The 19,617-nt window shown below is 37.2% G+C and overlaps 1 protein-coding gene across 6 annotated transcripts in view; it reads right to left on the bottom strand.

The window, feature by feature from the left end:
• Positions 1–7: 7 nt before the first annotated feature.
• The window catches only part of LOC113240032, a 64,139-nt gene continuing 44,529 nt past the window's right edge, over positions 8–19,617 (bottom strand). For 2 of the 6 annotated variants that reach the window (XM_026477232.1, XM_026477234.1), the window contains 9 exons: positions 19,404–19,554; positions 18,441–18,642; positions 15,677–18,282; positions 14,601–14,776; positions 10,978–11,028; positions 7,205–7,411; positions 6,687–6,810; positions 3,721–3,831; positions 8–3,613 (listed from right to left, as the gene is read on the bottom strand). In XM_026477232.1, coding sequence (XP_026333017.1) covers positions 2,766–3,613; positions 3,721–3,831; positions 6,687–6,810; positions 7,205–7,411; positions 10,978–11,028; positions 14,601–14,776; positions 15,677–18,282; positions 18,441–18,642; positions 19,404–19,554 — 4,476 coding nt within the window. In that variant the 3' untranslated portion in view covers positions 8–2,765. The remainder of the gene's footprint in view (positions 3,614–3,720; positions 3,832–6,686; positions 6,811–7,204; positions 7,412–10,977; positions 11,029–14,600; positions 14,777–15,676; positions 18,283–18,440; positions 18,643–19,403; positions 19,555–19,617) is intronic. The other 4 variants (XM_026477233.1, XM_026477235.1, XM_026477236.1 and 1 more) reach the window with 4 other exon arrangements.

Here is a 19,617-nt window from a genome sequence, read left to right as displayed (position 1 = left end):
TTTCACGAGTTTTATTAATTATTTTTTTGTTTCATAGAAATACTTTTAAAAGACTCGACAAAGTCGCAATATGAAAAGACTTCCAATGCGTTCACATTCACAATACTGCCGACACCTCATACAAACCAATAACAGCTTACAAACAATAAATACTATAATAATGGACAATTCATTCGAGTAATTCCTCATTTTTCTGTGTATAAGAGTAAAGTATACTAATTCATATGGTAGGCGAGATTTCGCAAACTTAAAATTGTACAAAAATCATTGATAGCAACACAAAACCTAGCCGAATAATATCCGCCCTCTCCCGGTATGTTAACAAAATGAACACCTACCGCGTATTTACAACTGTACATTAACAAAAAAAATCTAAAACCATATAAAGAAAGATCAGAACAATAAACACGTAGTACAATTAATACAATCAATAAATTTTCATATTCAAAATTTTTCTTCGATAACATTAAATTATATTTACAGCAGTAATTAAACAACTAAAACGCGATGATATGGAAATGAGAAGAATTGCACATCAGGTTCACACTTGGACGTATTGTATGATGACATAATTTTAGTGGCACTCTTCATGGGGTACACCCGGCAACAGTCAATATCTTTAAACAAGTAAAAAAGAAAATGAGAATCAGTTCCGATGCGAAATAAAAGTGGCGTGTAAAACCTCTGTTGCAGAGTGTACGGTACGCGATGTCGATCTATCGCCACGACTGATTACATCTAAGAACTACGCTTATCTAATATAAACTTTTACTTACCTAAGAATTGGCTTTAACCTCGTGTTTTAGACCGAAATACGAATTTTAAATATCCATTGAGGCTGTTAATAGATGGAAGAATGCGTATTCACTTGTGCGTAGATGTAACGTCAACATAATTTAATGCGATACGGTCTCATACAAGTTTTAATTCCTTAATTAATTATCAGTGGGATCGTAAATACAAGGATCCTCAGTACGGGAATTCCAATACGACATAATCCCGTTACATCGACATTTTTTCCCCTACTACGTTACGCTTTCAAGACTAAATATATACCAATACATTTCTATCTATAAACATGTATGAGACCTTATAATATACTCTAATCAATAATCATCTACATCGTATGAGAGAGTTAAAACTTTACGTATGACAAAACTAGCAATTACAATGGGCACATTACGAATTTGGATAGGCCATTTACGATAATTATATTAGTTTATTACGTAGCAAAATTAGGCTGAATAACGCGGGATTGTAAAACTTATATAGCACTTAATTCATTCTCCATTGTGGTCGATTCTGGTGCGCTATAAGGAACTAATTTGACATGTTTTGATTACCCGTTTCTGTACTTAATTCACTCATTATTACGGTCGATTTTAATAATAATAAGCCAAACAACAGCAACTGTCCGGTCTCAAACTAGGGATTTCCCTGTAGTCTAAGTTCCAGGGGATAGTAATTCACTCACAGGGGCACTACCTAGAACACCCAGAGCAAAACCAATTTACAAAGGTTCATTTCTCAAATTGATTCTACCCGGAATCGAATCTGGGACTTCTTCATCAGCGTTGACAGTGCAAACCGTTGAGCAACCAAGGTCGTCGAATTTTGATGCGCTAATCTAATGTATTGGAAGGGAAAACTACCTCTTCTATAACTTTATTACATTAAGTTGAATATCGCGGCATTGTAAGGCGTATATACTTAATTAATTAATTCGCACTTAATTAATTCTTCAAAGTGATCGATTTTGCTTGATGTGATTTGACAAAAATGTTCGAACAACCCTTAATACGTCTTACAGCTGAGCATGTGTCTCCTATAATGGTTTCGTGCATAGTCTGCCACATTGGCCTATCATTTTCTGTACTAAAAAGCTTTTGATGATATTTTTTTCCTTACACCATTATCACATTGGTTTTGTGATATAGTGGTCATAGTCTACTTTATTATTTTCTGTTCGACAGTCAAAGAATTGTATTAAACAGTAAAAACAGCGATCAAGTTACTTTCATCGAGACGCTCAGAATCGACCATCGAATAGAGATTGAAAAGCGATTATTTATACTGCTTTATGATTATTTTGTACCTTAGTTGTGTTCAGGTTTGTAGTTTCTTACCCGAAAAGTGGATTTTTTTATCATTATAGAGATAATAATCAGCCTGTGTAAGTTCCATAGAAGGGACTTTTCTCTCTTGAAATTGAGAGAGTACATTGAGTAATTTTACAAAATTTAATGAGAAATATATGCAGCTCGTTTTGAATGAAAAGAAAATTATACAATATCCGATATGTTACTATTACTCGGAACATTTTTATAATAACGGACGACAATTCCTTCATTTCGAATAAGCAACACAGTATAATAGTAACAAGTTTGGTAATACTATCTTATTTAGTACTTAATGGCATTATTTAAGCGGTCGGAATAACAGGCAAGTTATTGCACGTTCTAAGCTTATTAAGCCTAACAATGAGGATTAAAATATTTTAAAACGTTCTTGCCTATTGTTCCCCCGGCTTTAACGTACGCGGTAAAATGAATTCTACGTACCAGAGGACCGTTTTGGACAGTCACTTTTCTCACCACTTGTCCTGAACTTTACTACACGTATAAAACGCAAGCATTTTATAGATATCTTTATGTGTCATATATTACACCCATCAATAAAATGTACTTTCTGAACAGCAGATAAGTGGTGAGGGAATATAGGATCTACTCATACAATAACAAAGCTACTTCTAACATTTGCACTAATTACGAAACATTGGGCGTTTTCCGTTCCAAAGTAGCCTTGGAGCTGCTTTCGATACCGGAATCCTCGTCACCGCTGTCGAGGACAGTACCCTCCCCCTTGACAGTTTCCACCGCCTTAACCTCCTCTTTAGTCTCCGTACCTTCTTGCACCTCATCGAGGATCATTTTTTGCTCTTGATCAGAGTTTCTAAGGATACTCTTGCCGAATGTTGAAAATGTCGGTTCGGGGACGGGAATATCATCGGCCTCTTTCTGTAGTGGAAGGTTGTTGGTCACGGGGGTTTCGTCTGTCATTACTAGAGGAGTCGGGGTCGTTGGAGGCGGCGCCAGAGGGATGTCGGGGTGGCGGCGGCGGGGTTTATCCAGGACAAAGTTGAATACTCGCGCGTGTCTTGGTGACGGAATATGTGGCGACGGGGGTAAATCCAGCTTCAGTTTATCCCGAGTATGCCGCAATCCACCCAACGCTTCTCCGCCTGGTGAACTGGGACTTACAGATTCACTGGAACTGCCGCTGTCGACTCCCCGCCAACATTGAGTCTCGCTTTCTGGTAACTTCTTTGTTTTGAAATCTTCTTCTGTTGTCGTTGAACCGGGTGTTATGTCTTCCACGCCCGAATCTGGGGTTGTGAAGTCCAGAGATGGTGTTCGGGTTTGCGTGAGGGAGGGCACAGAGGGCGTTGCGAGGGGTGAAGGAGGAGGCGGGAAATGTTCCTCAGTGTCGATATCTCCCTCCAATAGCGATGGTTTGATGTGTTTGCCGGGGAAGAACTGGCTGGTCGTGGACATGATGCCGAGGCTCTCAAACGGGCGGGCCGATGATGATATGAAGAAGTCTTCATCATAATCTGTTAAAATTAGATAAGTCCATCATTGACATTCTCAAGAAATACGACTTATAAAGGCGGAGTAATCGAGCCATTAAACAAGTATAATAGTCGTTATTACAACAAACCTGCTCCAAAAGCGATGCCAGCGCGTAAGGGGTACAAATCAAGTGGACTGGGTCCCCCGAACAGCTGTCCGTACCCTAATTCCGCTTCCTCGGCGCTCGTTGGATCCCAGTCTGTAATATGGATGTTTTTGTTAATGTAAACTATACATACAGCAACATTAAGTTAATATTTCAAACATCTTGTATAACGCTATCCTCGAATGATGACTGTATGCTGGCCGTGTATTGTGGCGTTTATTCGGGAAACATATATCATAACCATAATTAATTTATTTGTGAAAACAGGTTGTATTACAGTTCACATTTACAAAATATAATATAGTATGGAGTCACTGTGTCCAGTCAACCATTTGGCATACAAACATATTGAAGGTATATTATAAATTTACTCCCACGCACTTCAACAGCATAAAACATAAAATATAAAATGACATTTCGTCTCTATTTCTGGTTACATACTCTATGATTTGTGGTCATATACTCGATGAAGTGAATCAGTCCCCTTCGGCCGCGTACGAAACCGGAGGTTCGTAACCAGTTGCGAAAGTAACATAATTGTGTTTTGTACGATACCAGTTAATCAGTCAGCAATTTAAACGTGGTGTTTTATGTGTCAATTTTCATGATAATAATATTGCAAAATGCGAAGGGGCGCCTTCTAATTACACGCTTGTAGAAATGTTCCAGGTACTAATTTTCATACAATATTTAGAAGCGTAGTTGCAGCGCCACGGTTGCGTCACTTTAGCAGACTAGAATTCGTCTAATTTGAAGACGCTCTAAATCTCAAAATAGTAAAATCAAAATATTTTTTTCCCGAGCATACCATGCTGCCTAGTCATTAATATAAAAAAGTTAAAAAATTTACAAAGGGATTTGTCATTTAAAAATCTGGACTCTGCCTAGTAAATTTTATTATTCAATGAGCATTAGTTACACACAAAAAGTGTCTAGGGATCAAACACGTTTTTGCCAATTACTGATAAATCAGTTTTTTTAAATTACTTTTTTTAACACAGATGGTTTTTATGGTCAATTTTATAGTTTCAATTTAAAAATTAAATTGACCAAAAAATCCATTGATATTAAACAAACATTAAAAACCCTGATTTTCCGTAATTAGCAAAAACGTGCTTGATCCTAGACACTTTTGATGTTTATAGTTTAACGTTTTTCTCAGACATGAGTACAGCTGTCGGTAATTATTGAATATTTGAATGTGAATATTTGGCGCCATATTCAGTCAGAATGAATTACATAATTAAGATAATTTTCTGTATTTTTGGTTTCCTGTATTTTTCTACAAAAGCATATAAGTAAATATTGTTATAAGTTGAATGCATTTATTTAAAATACTACTGTAAGAAGATACTCTTCACGTTGAAGGTTGCCTAAAAGAAATTGCTACTTAACAAGAACGCATGTTAAAATTATATAGTTATATTAGGGCGCGTTCCCACTATGCAGTGACGACAGATTGTCGTGCAGTTTACAGTGTCGTGGCTTGTATATTTAAATGAAGTTGTTCACATATAGCACGACACGATTAACTGTCGTTCACGATTTTTTATCGTTACAACGACAAACTGTCGTCACAGTGGGAACAGCTTGAACGACAGTCATCAGACGATAAAACAACGTCACGATAAAAACGTGACGACAGATTGTCGCAGCTCCTATTGTCGTCACGCTTTATTTATCGCTGTCCGCACGTATTCTGCTCCCTGCCCTCCCCTCTCGTACCCCGCGCCCTCTGCTCGCTTTGCATTGTGAGTAGCGTCGGGTCGTAGCCAGAGATGGGCAAGCACCCGGGTTTTAACCCGGCGTTTTGTTAATTATACATATTATTACAAAATATTTGTTGCTTGCTTGTTGTTATTATCAGGACATTTCGCTTTACCTTTCTATTGAATAGATTCGCTTGAAAAGTTCATAAATAAAGATACAAAAAATCGTTAGGTCGTATTCACTTTAATCGATCTTCATTGAGAATCCACAGGATTGACAGGTGGTGGGTATTATGTGGAGATGCCTCTTAGATTCTTCGTGTAATAGAAATATAGAAATTTGTTACAAGTTATTGTATGTTATGTTGTTAGTGTTGGAATTATACCAAATTCTGTACTCTTCGTTTCTGCCCACGATTTTGGGCAGAAATGGGTTAAAACTCGGCGCTTCGGATAAAACCCTGGTGAAAATACGGGCTGGTTGATTGGGTTTTAATCCACTGCCCATCTCTGGTCGTAGCAGGTTTTGACAATATCGAAAAGAAAGCAACTTCGTATACCGTTTGACATAACCCTAATGGAATTCTTTTTAGTAGCATTGGATGTACCCAAGACTTTCTTTTCTTTGTTTGCTTCCTATTCCGCATTTTTAAAAGTAACACATTATTAAAATTTCGTCTTCATCCATTTCGAGCGCCAGCTTCCAAAAAAACATTTAAGCGACTGTAGTGCATAAACGATTCTGTCGTGCAAACGACAAGGAGGCAGTCGTGAACCGATAAATTGTCGTCACGATCTAGTGGGAACAGCTAGTCACGACAGTCGTTCAACGATAAAAAATAGTCCACGACAGATAGACGTGATATGGGAACAGGCTAGACACGACAGTCGTCCAACGATAATAAAACGTGACAACGTAGTGGGAACGCGCCCTTGGTGCTCTGTGTCGTTGTTGTATTTTATTTACGTCCAATAAAGTATATATCAATAATAATAAGCATAAGTAGTATGAGGTATAGATAAGGGTCAATTTACATTGCCGCGGAACGAAAAAAATGAAAATATGAAAGCTAATTTTTCTAACAAAATTGTACAAAACATAATAAACTTTATAATATACAAGTTTTTTTGTAAAATATTAATACATTATATTAAATATTTGTATTAATAATTAAAAGTTTACACATGCTACAACAAGTTTACAACGCTAAATTGAGTCTATTGTACTAGTATATTTACCGCAGTAAGTGGAAAGATCGGGCAGGTACGCGGGCGAGTGCGTGTCGATGTCGGCTACTTCGCGTGGATACTCGTACACGCAGTGATACTTCTGCCGTTTGAACACTACGCGCTTCTTGCTGTCCTGTAGGTTAATGTTCGTGATTATAATTTTGTTGTTAATTTATTTTGAACTACGAAACCAGCACGAGTGCTGTTAGGTTTAAAAAAGTTGAAACAAGGACGTCATGGAAATGTCTTAACTAAATAGGTAATATTAATATAAATTAAAGCCATTTTGGGATAATACTATGTTAGTTGACATGTGCGTATGTATCCTTAATTTAAATTTAAATTTTCTTTTGTAGCAAGTCCTAAAACTTTCTCCTCAGAAGAGACCCGCGGCCAGCAGTGGGACGTGTAATGAGTTGACGATGATGATTACGTACATAAATATTTCAACACTAATGTATAAGAAACCTCGAAAGAACACTTGACTTGCAATTTAAATATAAATATAAAAATAGAATTAAACTTACGGGTGGTGCTTGCTCAAGACTGCGCAGCGAAGACTTAGAAGGGGCGGCTAAACAGTCCCATGAAGAAGGGACGAACTCCACTTCATCACCCTCGGACCCTGATCCAGAGTCACCTGAGCCGGAAGCGTCGGAGGCGCCGGGGCTGGCGTCACCCTCGCGCGTCCCGCGCGTCTGCGCGCCCCCGCCGCCGCGCTGCATTACACCATGCTAACAGTTATTTATTCATTGTAGGTGCAGAAAGGCTTTCGAAACGATGTGACAACGTCGGCAATTTTGGCTCCAAAAATTTTGCTGTGCTAAGTGTAAAAAATACTTAATGGATTCAAAACTTTCAAAATACAAATTAACACACAGTTGTACAGCAAAACTCTATATACTATTTGTTTTTTGCCGTTTGCAACGAAGTTGTCAGATCGCATTTCGGTGATTTTAAATGTGAAGTGAAAACATGATTTTAAAGCAATTTTTAAAGAACTTTTTACAGTTTGTGTTCGAACGTAAGATTACATTGTCTTTGCCGCCCTTATAAGGTAAGTAGGCAATTAAGAACAAAGTGGCCAGAACGTTTTTTATTGCTGTTCCGTCCAAGAAGTATACAATGTTTTTCATCACACTTGCGAAGAAGTAAAAAAAAAAAGAAAATTAGACTTAAAAATGTCATAAAGTATTTGTATTAAACATCTTTAACTATCTCATTGCTCATTGCACCACACCCAGCCAGAGTAAATCTGACCCTGATAAGTCGGAAAGTATGACACGCCCTAGATTGAGGAGGGGAAAACCAACCAGCCACAGCCTATGGCCAGATTCCTGCCGGCTTTGCAGCGCGTGACAGAAAGTAGTAAGGGTAGTTAGTTATTTGGGTAGGTGGTTAGGTAATGTTATTAGGAATGAGCGTTGATGGTGTTGTGCTTCGTGTAGGAGTAAGTGGTCGATCGTGGGTGAGGTTGTCTTTAAATATCTCAAAAAAATCTTACTTATACAAAGGAAATAAAACTATTATTTCAGATTTAAGTCCCGTGTGTTTGTCTTTTCAAACTACAGGTCCTTTACAGGTCCCATGGACAGGGCCGACTGCCGTGACCAATCACTTGTGTAACAATCGCGAAAACCGAAGAACTCGTTACTTATACAAATTCAGGGGGTCCTACTCCAGTTCTCCATCCGACATTCGTCCGAAACAATTACTGTCAAATAAGTAATACTCGACCAAATTAAGACGCACGATACGAATGAAGCTGCATACTTCACATTGTTTTTTGATTTGGCAAGTATGACTTATTCGACAGTAAGCGCCCATTCACAAGATAAGAAAGTATTCGAGCGACCGCCCAGTTACCACGCCTTCATGTACATTAATGGCGAATCTGAATTCTATTTATTACGCAACAACATTTAAATTCCTCTCAATAAAATTACCGCGCGGCTGCCGCGTACACCAAATTCAAGCCAGGCTGGGCTAGCCTAGCTTGAATTGCGCGTGCCCGGAACGCTCATTTAAATTAAAACGTAAATGCTAAACAGATAGAGCGTATTTTGCCATGACAGTTAGACGCACGCGGTTGCTGGGCGGCGGCAACGCGGACCCCGCTCTTCGACCGCGCGGGGTGAGCACGATGACATTCATGTCGAATAAATGGGCCCTAATTGTTTCGGACAATCGCTCGAATGTTACGCGATTACTCCGAATCGATCCAAAAAAAAAAAAATCAGACGAATTGAGAACCTCTACTCGCTCTACCGCCCTTATGATAAAAATACCACACAGTTTTGCAGCATGTTATACTACTTACAGACAAGTGTGATGAAAAATAACAAATGAACGTCTTACTTTTTACTTTTCTGTATAAATTACCTAATGATCCTTCTAGACATTGTGCAGTTCCATTAAAATAACTTTCACATTCGTGTAGTAAACAATTTATAATGAATCAATGGATTGTGGAAAGACAATGGTAAGTCAATGGAGTGCAAATGAAAATGAATAAGAAATTGCATAAATGGTACATACTGGACATTGTTGATGATGGAATGGCATGAGAACGATGTAACAGACGAAATTTCTCAATTCTTAATGAGGAAAGCATTGTTTAAAAAACTACAGATGAAATAAAATAAGGTATGATAGCAACGCATGCAATGAATAGGCCTAGGCACACCGTAAGCAACGCGATGTAAGCAACGCCAGAAATTGTGATCCAAAAACGATTGCTGAAATTTAAATAAAAGGCGCAATAGCTGAAAAATTCTGATCTACGTTAAGACGTTTTTACAGGTTTTGGATCATAACAGATCACACCCGAATGTAAGGACGTCTGAAACCGAAATTGTTATGTTCTTCATCTTATATATTAGTTTGATATTCAAAAAAGGTGTTTTTTTGTTTTGTTTTTGCTTTCTTTTTTCCATTGATATAATCACGCAATTTATATTTTCTTGTTTCTGAATGCCGTGTAAGTTGTCATTTGGAATGTAGATTTATTGATGTTTTTCCTTTGTATTCTTTTATAATAGTGTTGTGATCTGTTTTCTGTAATTTGTACCATTACAAAAAAAAAACAATCTCGAGCATTTACTTGGCGTCTCACGGCTATAACACAAGAAGTAATTTCCTTACTTTCAATATGGTAGATAGGATATGTTCAAGTACAAATATCAATAATAAAACACATTAAAATGAATTTTCGATTTTACTAACCGGTTCACGGCGACTTTAGCAGCGATGCTAACGAAACGCGCGATTGCACCGCTACACTTGCGATTTATAGACGACTGCATCGATACAGTCGCTTATGTTCAATCATTACGTCCGAAACATCTGTATAGGTTTATGCACATTGTTTTGTTTTGTTAATTGAAAATTTAAGTGTAATTAATAAATACATTAAATAAATAAATAAGTTAATGAATTTAAAACGTGGATCGTGTTTGCACTGCCTTTGTATCGCTGCTCAGAGACGCGCGTGTGTGTAAAAGTAGACGATTAGCGACTGCACCGCTATTGCATCGCGTTTGCATCGCTGCTGATCAGTTGTTTGTTAATAAAATATTTATTATAACTATTAATACAAAGATCGAACACTTAGAAAAAATTCCTTCGATTCCGCCGGATTCGAACCAAAGTCTTCTAGCAAACCGTGCCATAATAACAAACTAGTGGAGTAATTTCACAAAAAATAATTGAATATCAATTCAAAGCAAATTTAACTAAAGTTAATAGCGACATCTCTAGCCAGGGCTCGTAGCTGTAAAGTTACCTAACTGGGTGACGAAATTATTTGATAGATTTCTCATAGATGGCACTACGGCCAAAAAGTCGTTGAAAACCAAATACAAAAGATCCGACAAACAAGCACATGGAAAAATTCGAGGTCCGCTGGTTCGTTCCGTGGCTTAGTGGGCATAGTGTTTGGCTCGGTTTGCTAGAAGACGTCGGTTCGAATACGGTCGGAACGAAGGACTTTTTTCTAAGTGTATTTTTGTATTAATAATTATAACAAACTTGTGGAGTAACTTCACAATAAATAATTGAATATCAATTCAATACGAATTTAATGAAAATATTTATAATTATTATTAATTTACGAGGTTGCGAAGTCCAACCGGAATTCGCAACCTCCTCAGCTAGCGACCACCGCGAGGTAGTCCAATTGAGACTATCATTTAGTTTCTTTCGTATATTGCGCATCAAAACGTAAAGATGTTGCCAATATTTTGATGGTATATTCGGGCGTTGCGACGTCGCGTTACTTGGACATGCCAGGCAGACTTACGTGATCGAAGTGCGTAGTGGGCACGACTGCCGTCTCGTGGCCCTCCCCGTCCTACCACACAACACATGACATGCAAGCACACCGACACCTCGGCACAGTTGTAAACATGTTAGGATAAATTAGGCTGAATACCAGGGTTCACTATTAGTTGGCTAGAATTAATTTAGCTCATAGTATCATTGAAGAGAAGAATTATGCATCACATTTATGTTATCGAAATAAACAAAGTACCAAGCAAATCACCAAGTGATTTTATATAACGTTACAAAGTTATACATGTTTACAACTTTATAATACGGATTGAGATTACATTATTACTATTATTTACTTACTACTTAGGATCAATTTACATTGCCGCGGAATGGAAGCGTGTTTTTGTAACGAAATTGTGCGTAACGTAACTTTATGTCAATTGTACGGACAAAATATACTCTAGCCAAATGTTTATTAAAAAAAACGTTGCTGCCTAACACTGATGAACTAGAAAAATAACGTTTTTTTTCAATGCTCATTTTTCAGGCTGCTCTGCCCACAGCCTGATCGCGTAATTGGGATTTAAATAGGTAAGTGGGTATTTGGGTTATGTAGAAGTACCTACCCAATTAATGATTATAAAGTTTACAATGTAATTCTATTCAATTCAAATCATCTTCATTTCATCATGATCATCATATCAGCCGGAAAACGTCCATTGCTGAACTTAGCAACCCCCCAAAAGATATTGAATTAACATTTACAATATTTATTTCAAACATGTTAGATTGAGACTACCTAAGAGCAAGTGCTAAATGAGTCACTACCACGGATTCTCGTCTTTCCAGAACACAGAAGCTGTTTAGTATAAAGGGCAAATTTTGACTATCAACCAGAATCTTAATCATTGTCCCCTAAAAAGAATTTATGACTTTGTGAAGATAACTGTTAATAATAGCTAGTTTATTTTTATTCCTCGTGCTAATGTGACGTCTGTCACTAATTTTAATTAAAAAAAATACTATTATTCTTAACATAAATAACGTGTCCGTAAAACCGTGACGCTAGTGTAAGAATGTTAATCTCCTTAAATTTCTCTTTGTCTGTCATGTCTTTAAAAATATCTGTTGATACTAATGGTTAATGAATAAAGTAATTAAGTTTTTAAATCCTACTAATATTTACTGCTCTATAGTAAATAAAACGATAAATGAAAAGAAAATTGAAAGATTGTATTTAACATTAATTTACTACATAACTCATCAAGCATCTATTTCCGCAAGCATTTATTTTCTATATTCTCAACTTGAAGTTTGCAATCTCTCCCTTCAAATAAAAAAAATCATTACGGATGGGCATCGAGTATACAATCAGATTTACCTGATTGGCCTTATATCACTTTTAAATATCAACTCTCGTTTGCGCTGAAATCACAAATTAGAAAACTGAAACAGTACAACGTCGACAACTGACCTGTGTGGACGTCTCCGTATATTCCAAAAATATTCTATATTTATTGTAATAAAGATCTCTAATAATGGGGACTGTTCCATTCGGTGGTATGGGAAAAACAGCAAAACATCTAATTACAAAACAAACGGAATCACATTACATCAGTAATTAAATATGTAATTTTGCAATTATCGTCCAGTATAGCAAAGTTTAAGTTTAACTGGTCGATTTAAAGTGAAACAATTGACGACACCCATCAATTGTTTCGAATTCGGACTGGCCAATCGAAGCGCAGTTGACACCGTAATGATATGGCAGAATAGTTTTCAAATAAATTAAATGACATTTCGTCTCTATTTCTGATTATATACTCGATGCGGATGGCATAGTTTTATAAATAAAATAATTTGTTTTACATTGACAAGAAGCAATTTATCAAATCTATCCTAATTTCAAGTGGTAACAAACAAATCAACTAGATGGCGCTTATTGCACAGAAATTTGTGGATAGTGTCGGCTATTATTTTATTTTGTTTAGGATTAGCGCCATATTAGGAAGCGTTAATTTATAACCAATGGTCGGAAAAAATAGATACATGTATAGATATAGCTACAAGGAGCGACGTAGAGTTGTTAAAACCAAATATTGATTAATCACTTTTTCGATTTCCGGAAATGGTTTTACTGTATCGTAGCACAAACTACTAACCTAGGAAGTAGAAGTCAGTAATTTTCAGTAATTAGTCACCTTGGTCAGTAATTTTGTCTTGCGATGCAGTAAAACCATTTCCGGAAATCCGAAATTCGCCATCTATATATAAGATGGAATTTTGGCCTTTTCACAGTTACGATGTGTAGTCTGGAGATTAGCAATGCTCTTGACTTATTAGTCCACGATATTATCAATAGCGAAATCGAATTTCGGGGAAAAATATTGAAATTGTGATAACTGTGAAAGAATCCAAGGTGAAAACCGTAAAAATCGTGTTTTTGTTTGTTGTCATTTCGGTGCCTTCAGTGAAAGAGGGAATAATTCAAAATCGACACTTTTCAGGGGAGGAAAAAACCATACTTTTATTGATTATCGATTGTTTGTATTTATTATTCGTACTTTTTGTGATTTCTAGCTTAAAATCCTTAAAGGAATAAAACGACAAGTTTTCTGTTGCGAACTATTAACGAATAGCAACACGGTATAGTCGCGCTTATGACAAATCTAACAAACGGAATGCTCAGTTATACCTTTATGTACACTGTGGTATAAGACAATAGTCGCTATAGTCCTACTTTTTTCCCAGTCATTATGGAACAATAAGAATAGTGTCTTTATGTACAAATATATCTGTACCTTTAGGCTCATAAAATATGCCCGATAATTAAAATTATGTCTTTAAAAACAGTGATTCACGCCCTTAGTACAATAAGAAAAAGGACGTTAGGAGACTGCTAGAGAGATGTCATATTGATATGTTATTTAATCGTACACGCTGAAGTCAATAGTGTAATAAAACAAAAGGGCATAACTCGTTTTAGTCCGTTTTTCACTGGAGGCACTTATTTATTCTAAATAGAATTTGTTTAGGTACGATACGGTAGGTACGAGAATTCCCGAGACTGTGCGTGAGAATTCTCCGTAGTTTGTACGTTACAGAATTGACAAAATGTTAATTATGGTATGGTTTCAAAAATTCGCTTCTATTCGTTCGGGAATGTAAATTGTGCATTAGATTATGTCTAAGGGGATTTCTGATAGACGTAGAGATACTTTCTTGCATTTAATAAGCTAAAGGGAGATATTTAACAAGTTTAATAGGGACTATTTATACTTTGGGGGTACTTTTTAGTAAGCAGAAATATTACTAAGTACCACACCACAATATTAAACATACAGCAGTACTGCCCTCAAAACGAAAAAAGGCACAACTGCTGTATAAAGTACGCATAGTTGTGCCCTTTTCGTTACGAGGGCAGAATATGTAACATAAGTAACCTATTTTATTACAGACTTATAACACAATAATACAACATAGGCCTTGAAACGAAGAATAGTAAATTTTACAAAGGGAAACTGGAATCTAATTAGTGATACTGACATTAGGGCTTATGTTACATACGAAAATCTTTACAAAATATTTACAATTCTTTTGACGCTTATTCACTATTATTAAGTGCCAAACATGTCTTAATAAAGTACTAACCTTCCATATAAACTCGCCGCTGGAAGAATTACTGGTCTGAGAATCGCTATCGCTATCCCACTCTTTCGCGATATCTGCAGCTGTGTCTGGTTTGCTGTCTTGCTCGCACTCAGGGGAGTTAGGATCGGTAGGCGAATCTTGCGTGAAAGAGGTACTCATTATTTCTGATCCTGGACCTAGAAATTTAAATTTAAAAAAAAAATTGTAAATTTCGGTTCTCTTCTCTTACTATCAGGGTAGAAGTAATAGGTCTTTATGGATTTGTTTATTAGACAAAAATGGAGCTTGCAGAAATGGTTTTAAGTTTCACTTTAAATTGTTTTTAAAAAAGTTTCAAACAAAAGAGCACATTATCTTTTTTAAAATAATTATGATTTTTTTTAAGGCGTGATTCATATTGAAACTGACTGTACTAGATCCGGTTTGTATAAAAACATAGAAGACCCATCAGTCGAAGTTTGCAGTCGGCACTGACTGCATTGTATTTGTTGTGTCGATATAAAAATACAGTATTCAGAAACTTATGAAAATAAACATATCACTTAATTTGTCAACAAACTTACTTCCTTACACTGCGGTGGCATTTGCAAGCAAAAAGGTAAATTAAAGGTGCCATTAAAAATCGTTCAAATGTGAAATAAATCTGTCGAGAAAAGTTCCAGGGATCGTGTTGTTTCACCATTATATTGATTAAATTTTCGAGAAATCGTTTTGCCGTTATTGAAAAAAAATTAAATTGTTTCTGACATAAAAACATGTATACTCCTATGAATGTTAATTGTTGCTTTTAATTCCCGAACCCATTCAGAGGCTTGCAGATAAACTCTCGACTGCATGCATTACTGTAGACATGAAATCAATTTGTTACGAGCCCAAGAAGGTTTTTGTTGCATACAAGCGTATTGAGGACGTCGACGTTAATTCACCTATACAAAAAGCACGCGCCTATAGCAATAGTGATATAAACCTATGACTTGTTAGGCAAAATACGACTGACGCTAAAGGTTGCAAAGTAGGCAGGCAAAATACGACTGACGTTAAAGGTTGCAAAGTAGGCAACTAGAAACAAAACTCACCAGTGAATCGAATATCGTGGAGTAACGGGAGATAGTTATCCATCTGGCAGAACTTCTTTTCATTCTGCAAGAAATTCTCTGTAACTGATGTCACCTTTTCTTCCTCTACTCCATTAACTTCATGGTTTTCTAGGTGCTTAAGCTGAACTGCATTTTGCTCCTGTTCAAAACTATTTAACGTCTTATCTTCACGAGATTCATTTTGAGTCTTATCTTGACTAGCATTCGTATCTTTTTCTTTTGACCCTCCATCGACGTTACTTTCAAGGAGTTCTTCAAACGGTTCTGTTATAAAATTCACTGTTGCAAATTTTTCGCTTCCGTTGCATTCAGTGACTTTATGTTCTATAGACCCATTTATTTCTTCGTGCGTGTTTTGTGTTTGAGATGCGTCTAGATTTTCAATGCCTTGATTTTTAGTAGACACGGGTTCTTCTTCCTTTACGTAATCATTTGGTCCTTCAATACCATTTAGTTTACGGTCTCGGTCTGTAGTTAGTACCTCGGGAGAGCAAATATCTGAACCGAAAGAAGAAATTGGATGTTCCTCATGAAAATTACATGTTGTTTTCAGATTTTTATTTTCAGATAAATCATTACGAAGACCAATTAATGCATTTGATAGAGTTGTAATTTCATACGGCTTTATAGGTGTTTCTTTAGGAGATTCTCTGTGAACCTCGGTGATTATAAACGAATGTGGTTGCTCATTTTCATCATCAACGTCTAAACTTGTTAGAAATGTACCAAGTGGGGTATTTTGAACTATTTGAGATTCATTTACGTTTGTAATATTGGGCGCAAACGTTACAGTTTCGTTTATAATTGGTCGGGAGTATTCTCCATTAGAACTTACTGTTTCATTAACTTTATTATCAGTAAATAGTTTACTATCCGCTGGAGACGACAAGTCCTGTGGACAACCTTTCACAGAGTTCTCAAACAGCCGAAAGTCCCCCGAACTCGGAACACTGTCGTCACTCAGAATAGATTTTAAATGGGTACCTAGGAGTTTACTGACCGTTGAGCTTTCCAAATCAGAATGTGAAGGCGTTGTTTCAGCTGCAGTTGGATCAAAATTACTAACATCACTTATAGAATCAGATGGCTGTGTAATTACGTTTTCCGGTACTCTAGTCGTACTACTTTCGACCGGATCGCTTCGAATATCGTATGATTGTCGCTCACTGTTTAATAGTAAGGAACTAGCATCAATTACCGATGACAAATCCTGAGCACGGGCCCTTACAGAGCTTTCGAACTGTCCGAAATCACCAGAGCTCATTCCACTTTCCAAACTTTGACTAGATTTAGAATTAACTTCTTGTGATCTCGCAGCTGCTAGTGTTTCGAAATCTGTGTATAGAGGTGTCCGTTCAATTACATTTGGCCCATCGTAGTTGCTATTCAAGATCTTGCTATCTGCTTCTAATAAAAGTCCGGTGTCTTGGGTAATGCTCACATTTTCGCCATTACAATTAGACAAAACACCCTGTGGCCTGATTTCAGCAGATTGGAGAAATACTTGGGAGTTGGGAATATTGGACGTAGTGAATTCTGAACTATGCATCTCCTCATCAGGTAATTTTATAGGAACATGCTCAACGTTGTCATCATCCGCATTGGGTTCTACTAGAGGGGTGCTCGTGAATGAAGGAAATAAATCATTCCTAAAGTTACGCCTTGGAATGTCATCTAAATCAATCAACGTACCCTGTTCTATAGAATCATCAGTTTTATTCTGAACAGAAGTCAAGTCGTCTCGCAAATATGATAATTCGACACTGTCCATTTTCTTAAAACATGGTTCTGATGCAATTTGAGGAGTGATTATTTCCATTTTGTCTTTGACCTCGGTGTGTTTAGGAGGAGTTAAGCTTACTTCATTGTCTTGAAAGGACCTTCGAATCAGTTCAGGTTGGGCGATTTTCCATGGGTCATCAGCAGAAGGAATACCTGACGCATATTCAGTTGAGCAATTAGAATAAGACGGCAAAGTACCATATGCTAAATCTTTAGTCTGAGTATTGCCAATTGAAGTCGCTCCCGTCGCTTCTGTTTTAACTTTTGTATATGTATAATTGTCGTTAGCGGTGATAGAATCGGGTGTAAACGTTTCGCAAGGTTCGGATTTGCTGTCATGGATGATGTAAGTAGAGCAACGACTAGCGTCCCTATCGTTATCATGGTGCGTAAGAGTATCGGTATTGTCGCTGTGGTCTTCTTTGTCTTCATACCTGAGTGGTATATCAGGATCCAAAGCCAGATCGTCAAAATTTTCTTCGACGTTGTATAGAGTATCGTTAGAGCACCAGGAGTCGATGCTAGTAGCTTTTGATAAACAATCGGAAGGTTTCGAATGTTTGGCGTCGGTAGGTGCCGTAGTTCTCGACAGTGTGGAGACACGTGTAGCATTGTCGGAGTCGCCTGGTGCAGACGCATCTGTGGTAGGGCTTAAAAGAAAGGGCGACACTTGGGAGATTCTCTCCAAGTTTGATTCTTTATCGTCCTTTGTATATGTTTTGTCGTTGACTGGTGACTGCGCTTCGTTTGAAGAAGGTTTCTTGCAAGGGCTGCCGTTGAGGCTGTCCGCACTCATTGAGAATCTAAGAAAATGCAGATGAATTTCAATATAATTATAAGTGAATTTTATACACTTTCAAAAAAATCTGGTGACAAGTAAATAAAAAGTAAAAAAAAGTAAAAAGTACTAGGCACCATCGCAAGATTCGAAAATCTATTAAACGAAACGAAAAATACTCACTCTTTACTGCTAGGTATATCCTTCTGTATTGTGTAAGTGTTATGTTTTGAGTATATCGTGTAAGTAGAATGGTCTCGCGAAGTAGGCGAGGGAGGTGCATCCGGTCCGTCCGGTGCGGTAGGCAGATCCGTCACTTCATCGGTCGAATTGTTGCAAGGTTCCGGATATGATTCAGAGGAATCCGTACGCGTTGATGGGTTCCCTGTAATGAAATGGCGAAATTATAATTGCAATAATTAACTGACGACATTTCGAAATTGGCTTAAAACCACAGTTCATTAGTTATTCACATTTTTTTTACGTTAGTCACATTCATCAGTTCATTCACTGATCCCACGGCGCCGACTCAACCGGCGAGAGGGAAACCCGGGGGGTTTTAGTGGGGTAGGCCCTCCAGTCTGGAGGGAGAGTCCTCACATAACCCCTGAGTTTCCCTGGGCTCGGGGGTATCCATAAAGATTTCCCCCCATCAAAAAAAAAAGGTCTAAAACGTGCAATTATTTCATTAGTTATTTTACCGACATATTTAAGTAAGTATGCCCGAGTACGTTGTACCGTGACCTCACATAGGGTCTTAACTGTAATACAGTGCTGGTAATGCATTGCATTTTCCAGTAAATATAGAGTTAGTGATCCTTTTGTTGTCGTATCTGGCACCAACAAATATCTTTATACCTAGTGTCTTTGTTGAAGTGTTTTATTAAATTTTTGTGTTGTTTGTGATTTACTTTTATTATTATTTATTTGTGTCTTACGTGTGAATGTTTTGGTCAAGTTTTAAAAATATTTTTTCTTCTTTTTTCTGTTTTGTCTTTATTTTTCTTATGTGATGTGGTAGCCAAATAAAAGTACTTTTGTTCTTCTTTCCGTCTTGCAACTTTTCACGAGTGTCTTAATTCTAATTTTGGTGATTATTCACAGTCGTGCATTGTTAAACTTTAAATAGTTAAACGTGTAACTCACAAGCATCATTTTCGTAAGCACTGAGTTGGTGGCGAGTCTCCTCAGCGATGGGGCTAAGTGCACCGGGCGCTCCGCAGTAACTGACCACCAATTCCGGTGGCGGCGGTAGTTCTGACCACTCCGGGTCTTCGGCTGGTTCTATTGATGCTACCTGGTAATATGAATTATGTTTCTTAAAATGTATTAGCAAAGGTATAATTATATGGTATGTAGC

This window comes from Hyposmocoma kahamanoa, unplaced genomic scaffold, assembly GCF_003589595.1.
Source record: "Hyposmocoma kahamanoa isolate Upper Pololo Valley unplaced genomic scaffold, ASM358959v1 119, whole genome shotgun sequence".
NCBI classification, from domain to species: domain Eukaryota; kingdom Metazoa; phylum Arthropoda; class Insecta; order Lepidoptera; family Cosmopterigidae; genus Hyposmocoma; species Hyposmocoma kahamanoa.
The sequence above is the reverse complement of the archived record's forward strand: the minus strand, read 5'-3'. Positions and strand labels throughout refer to the sequence as shown.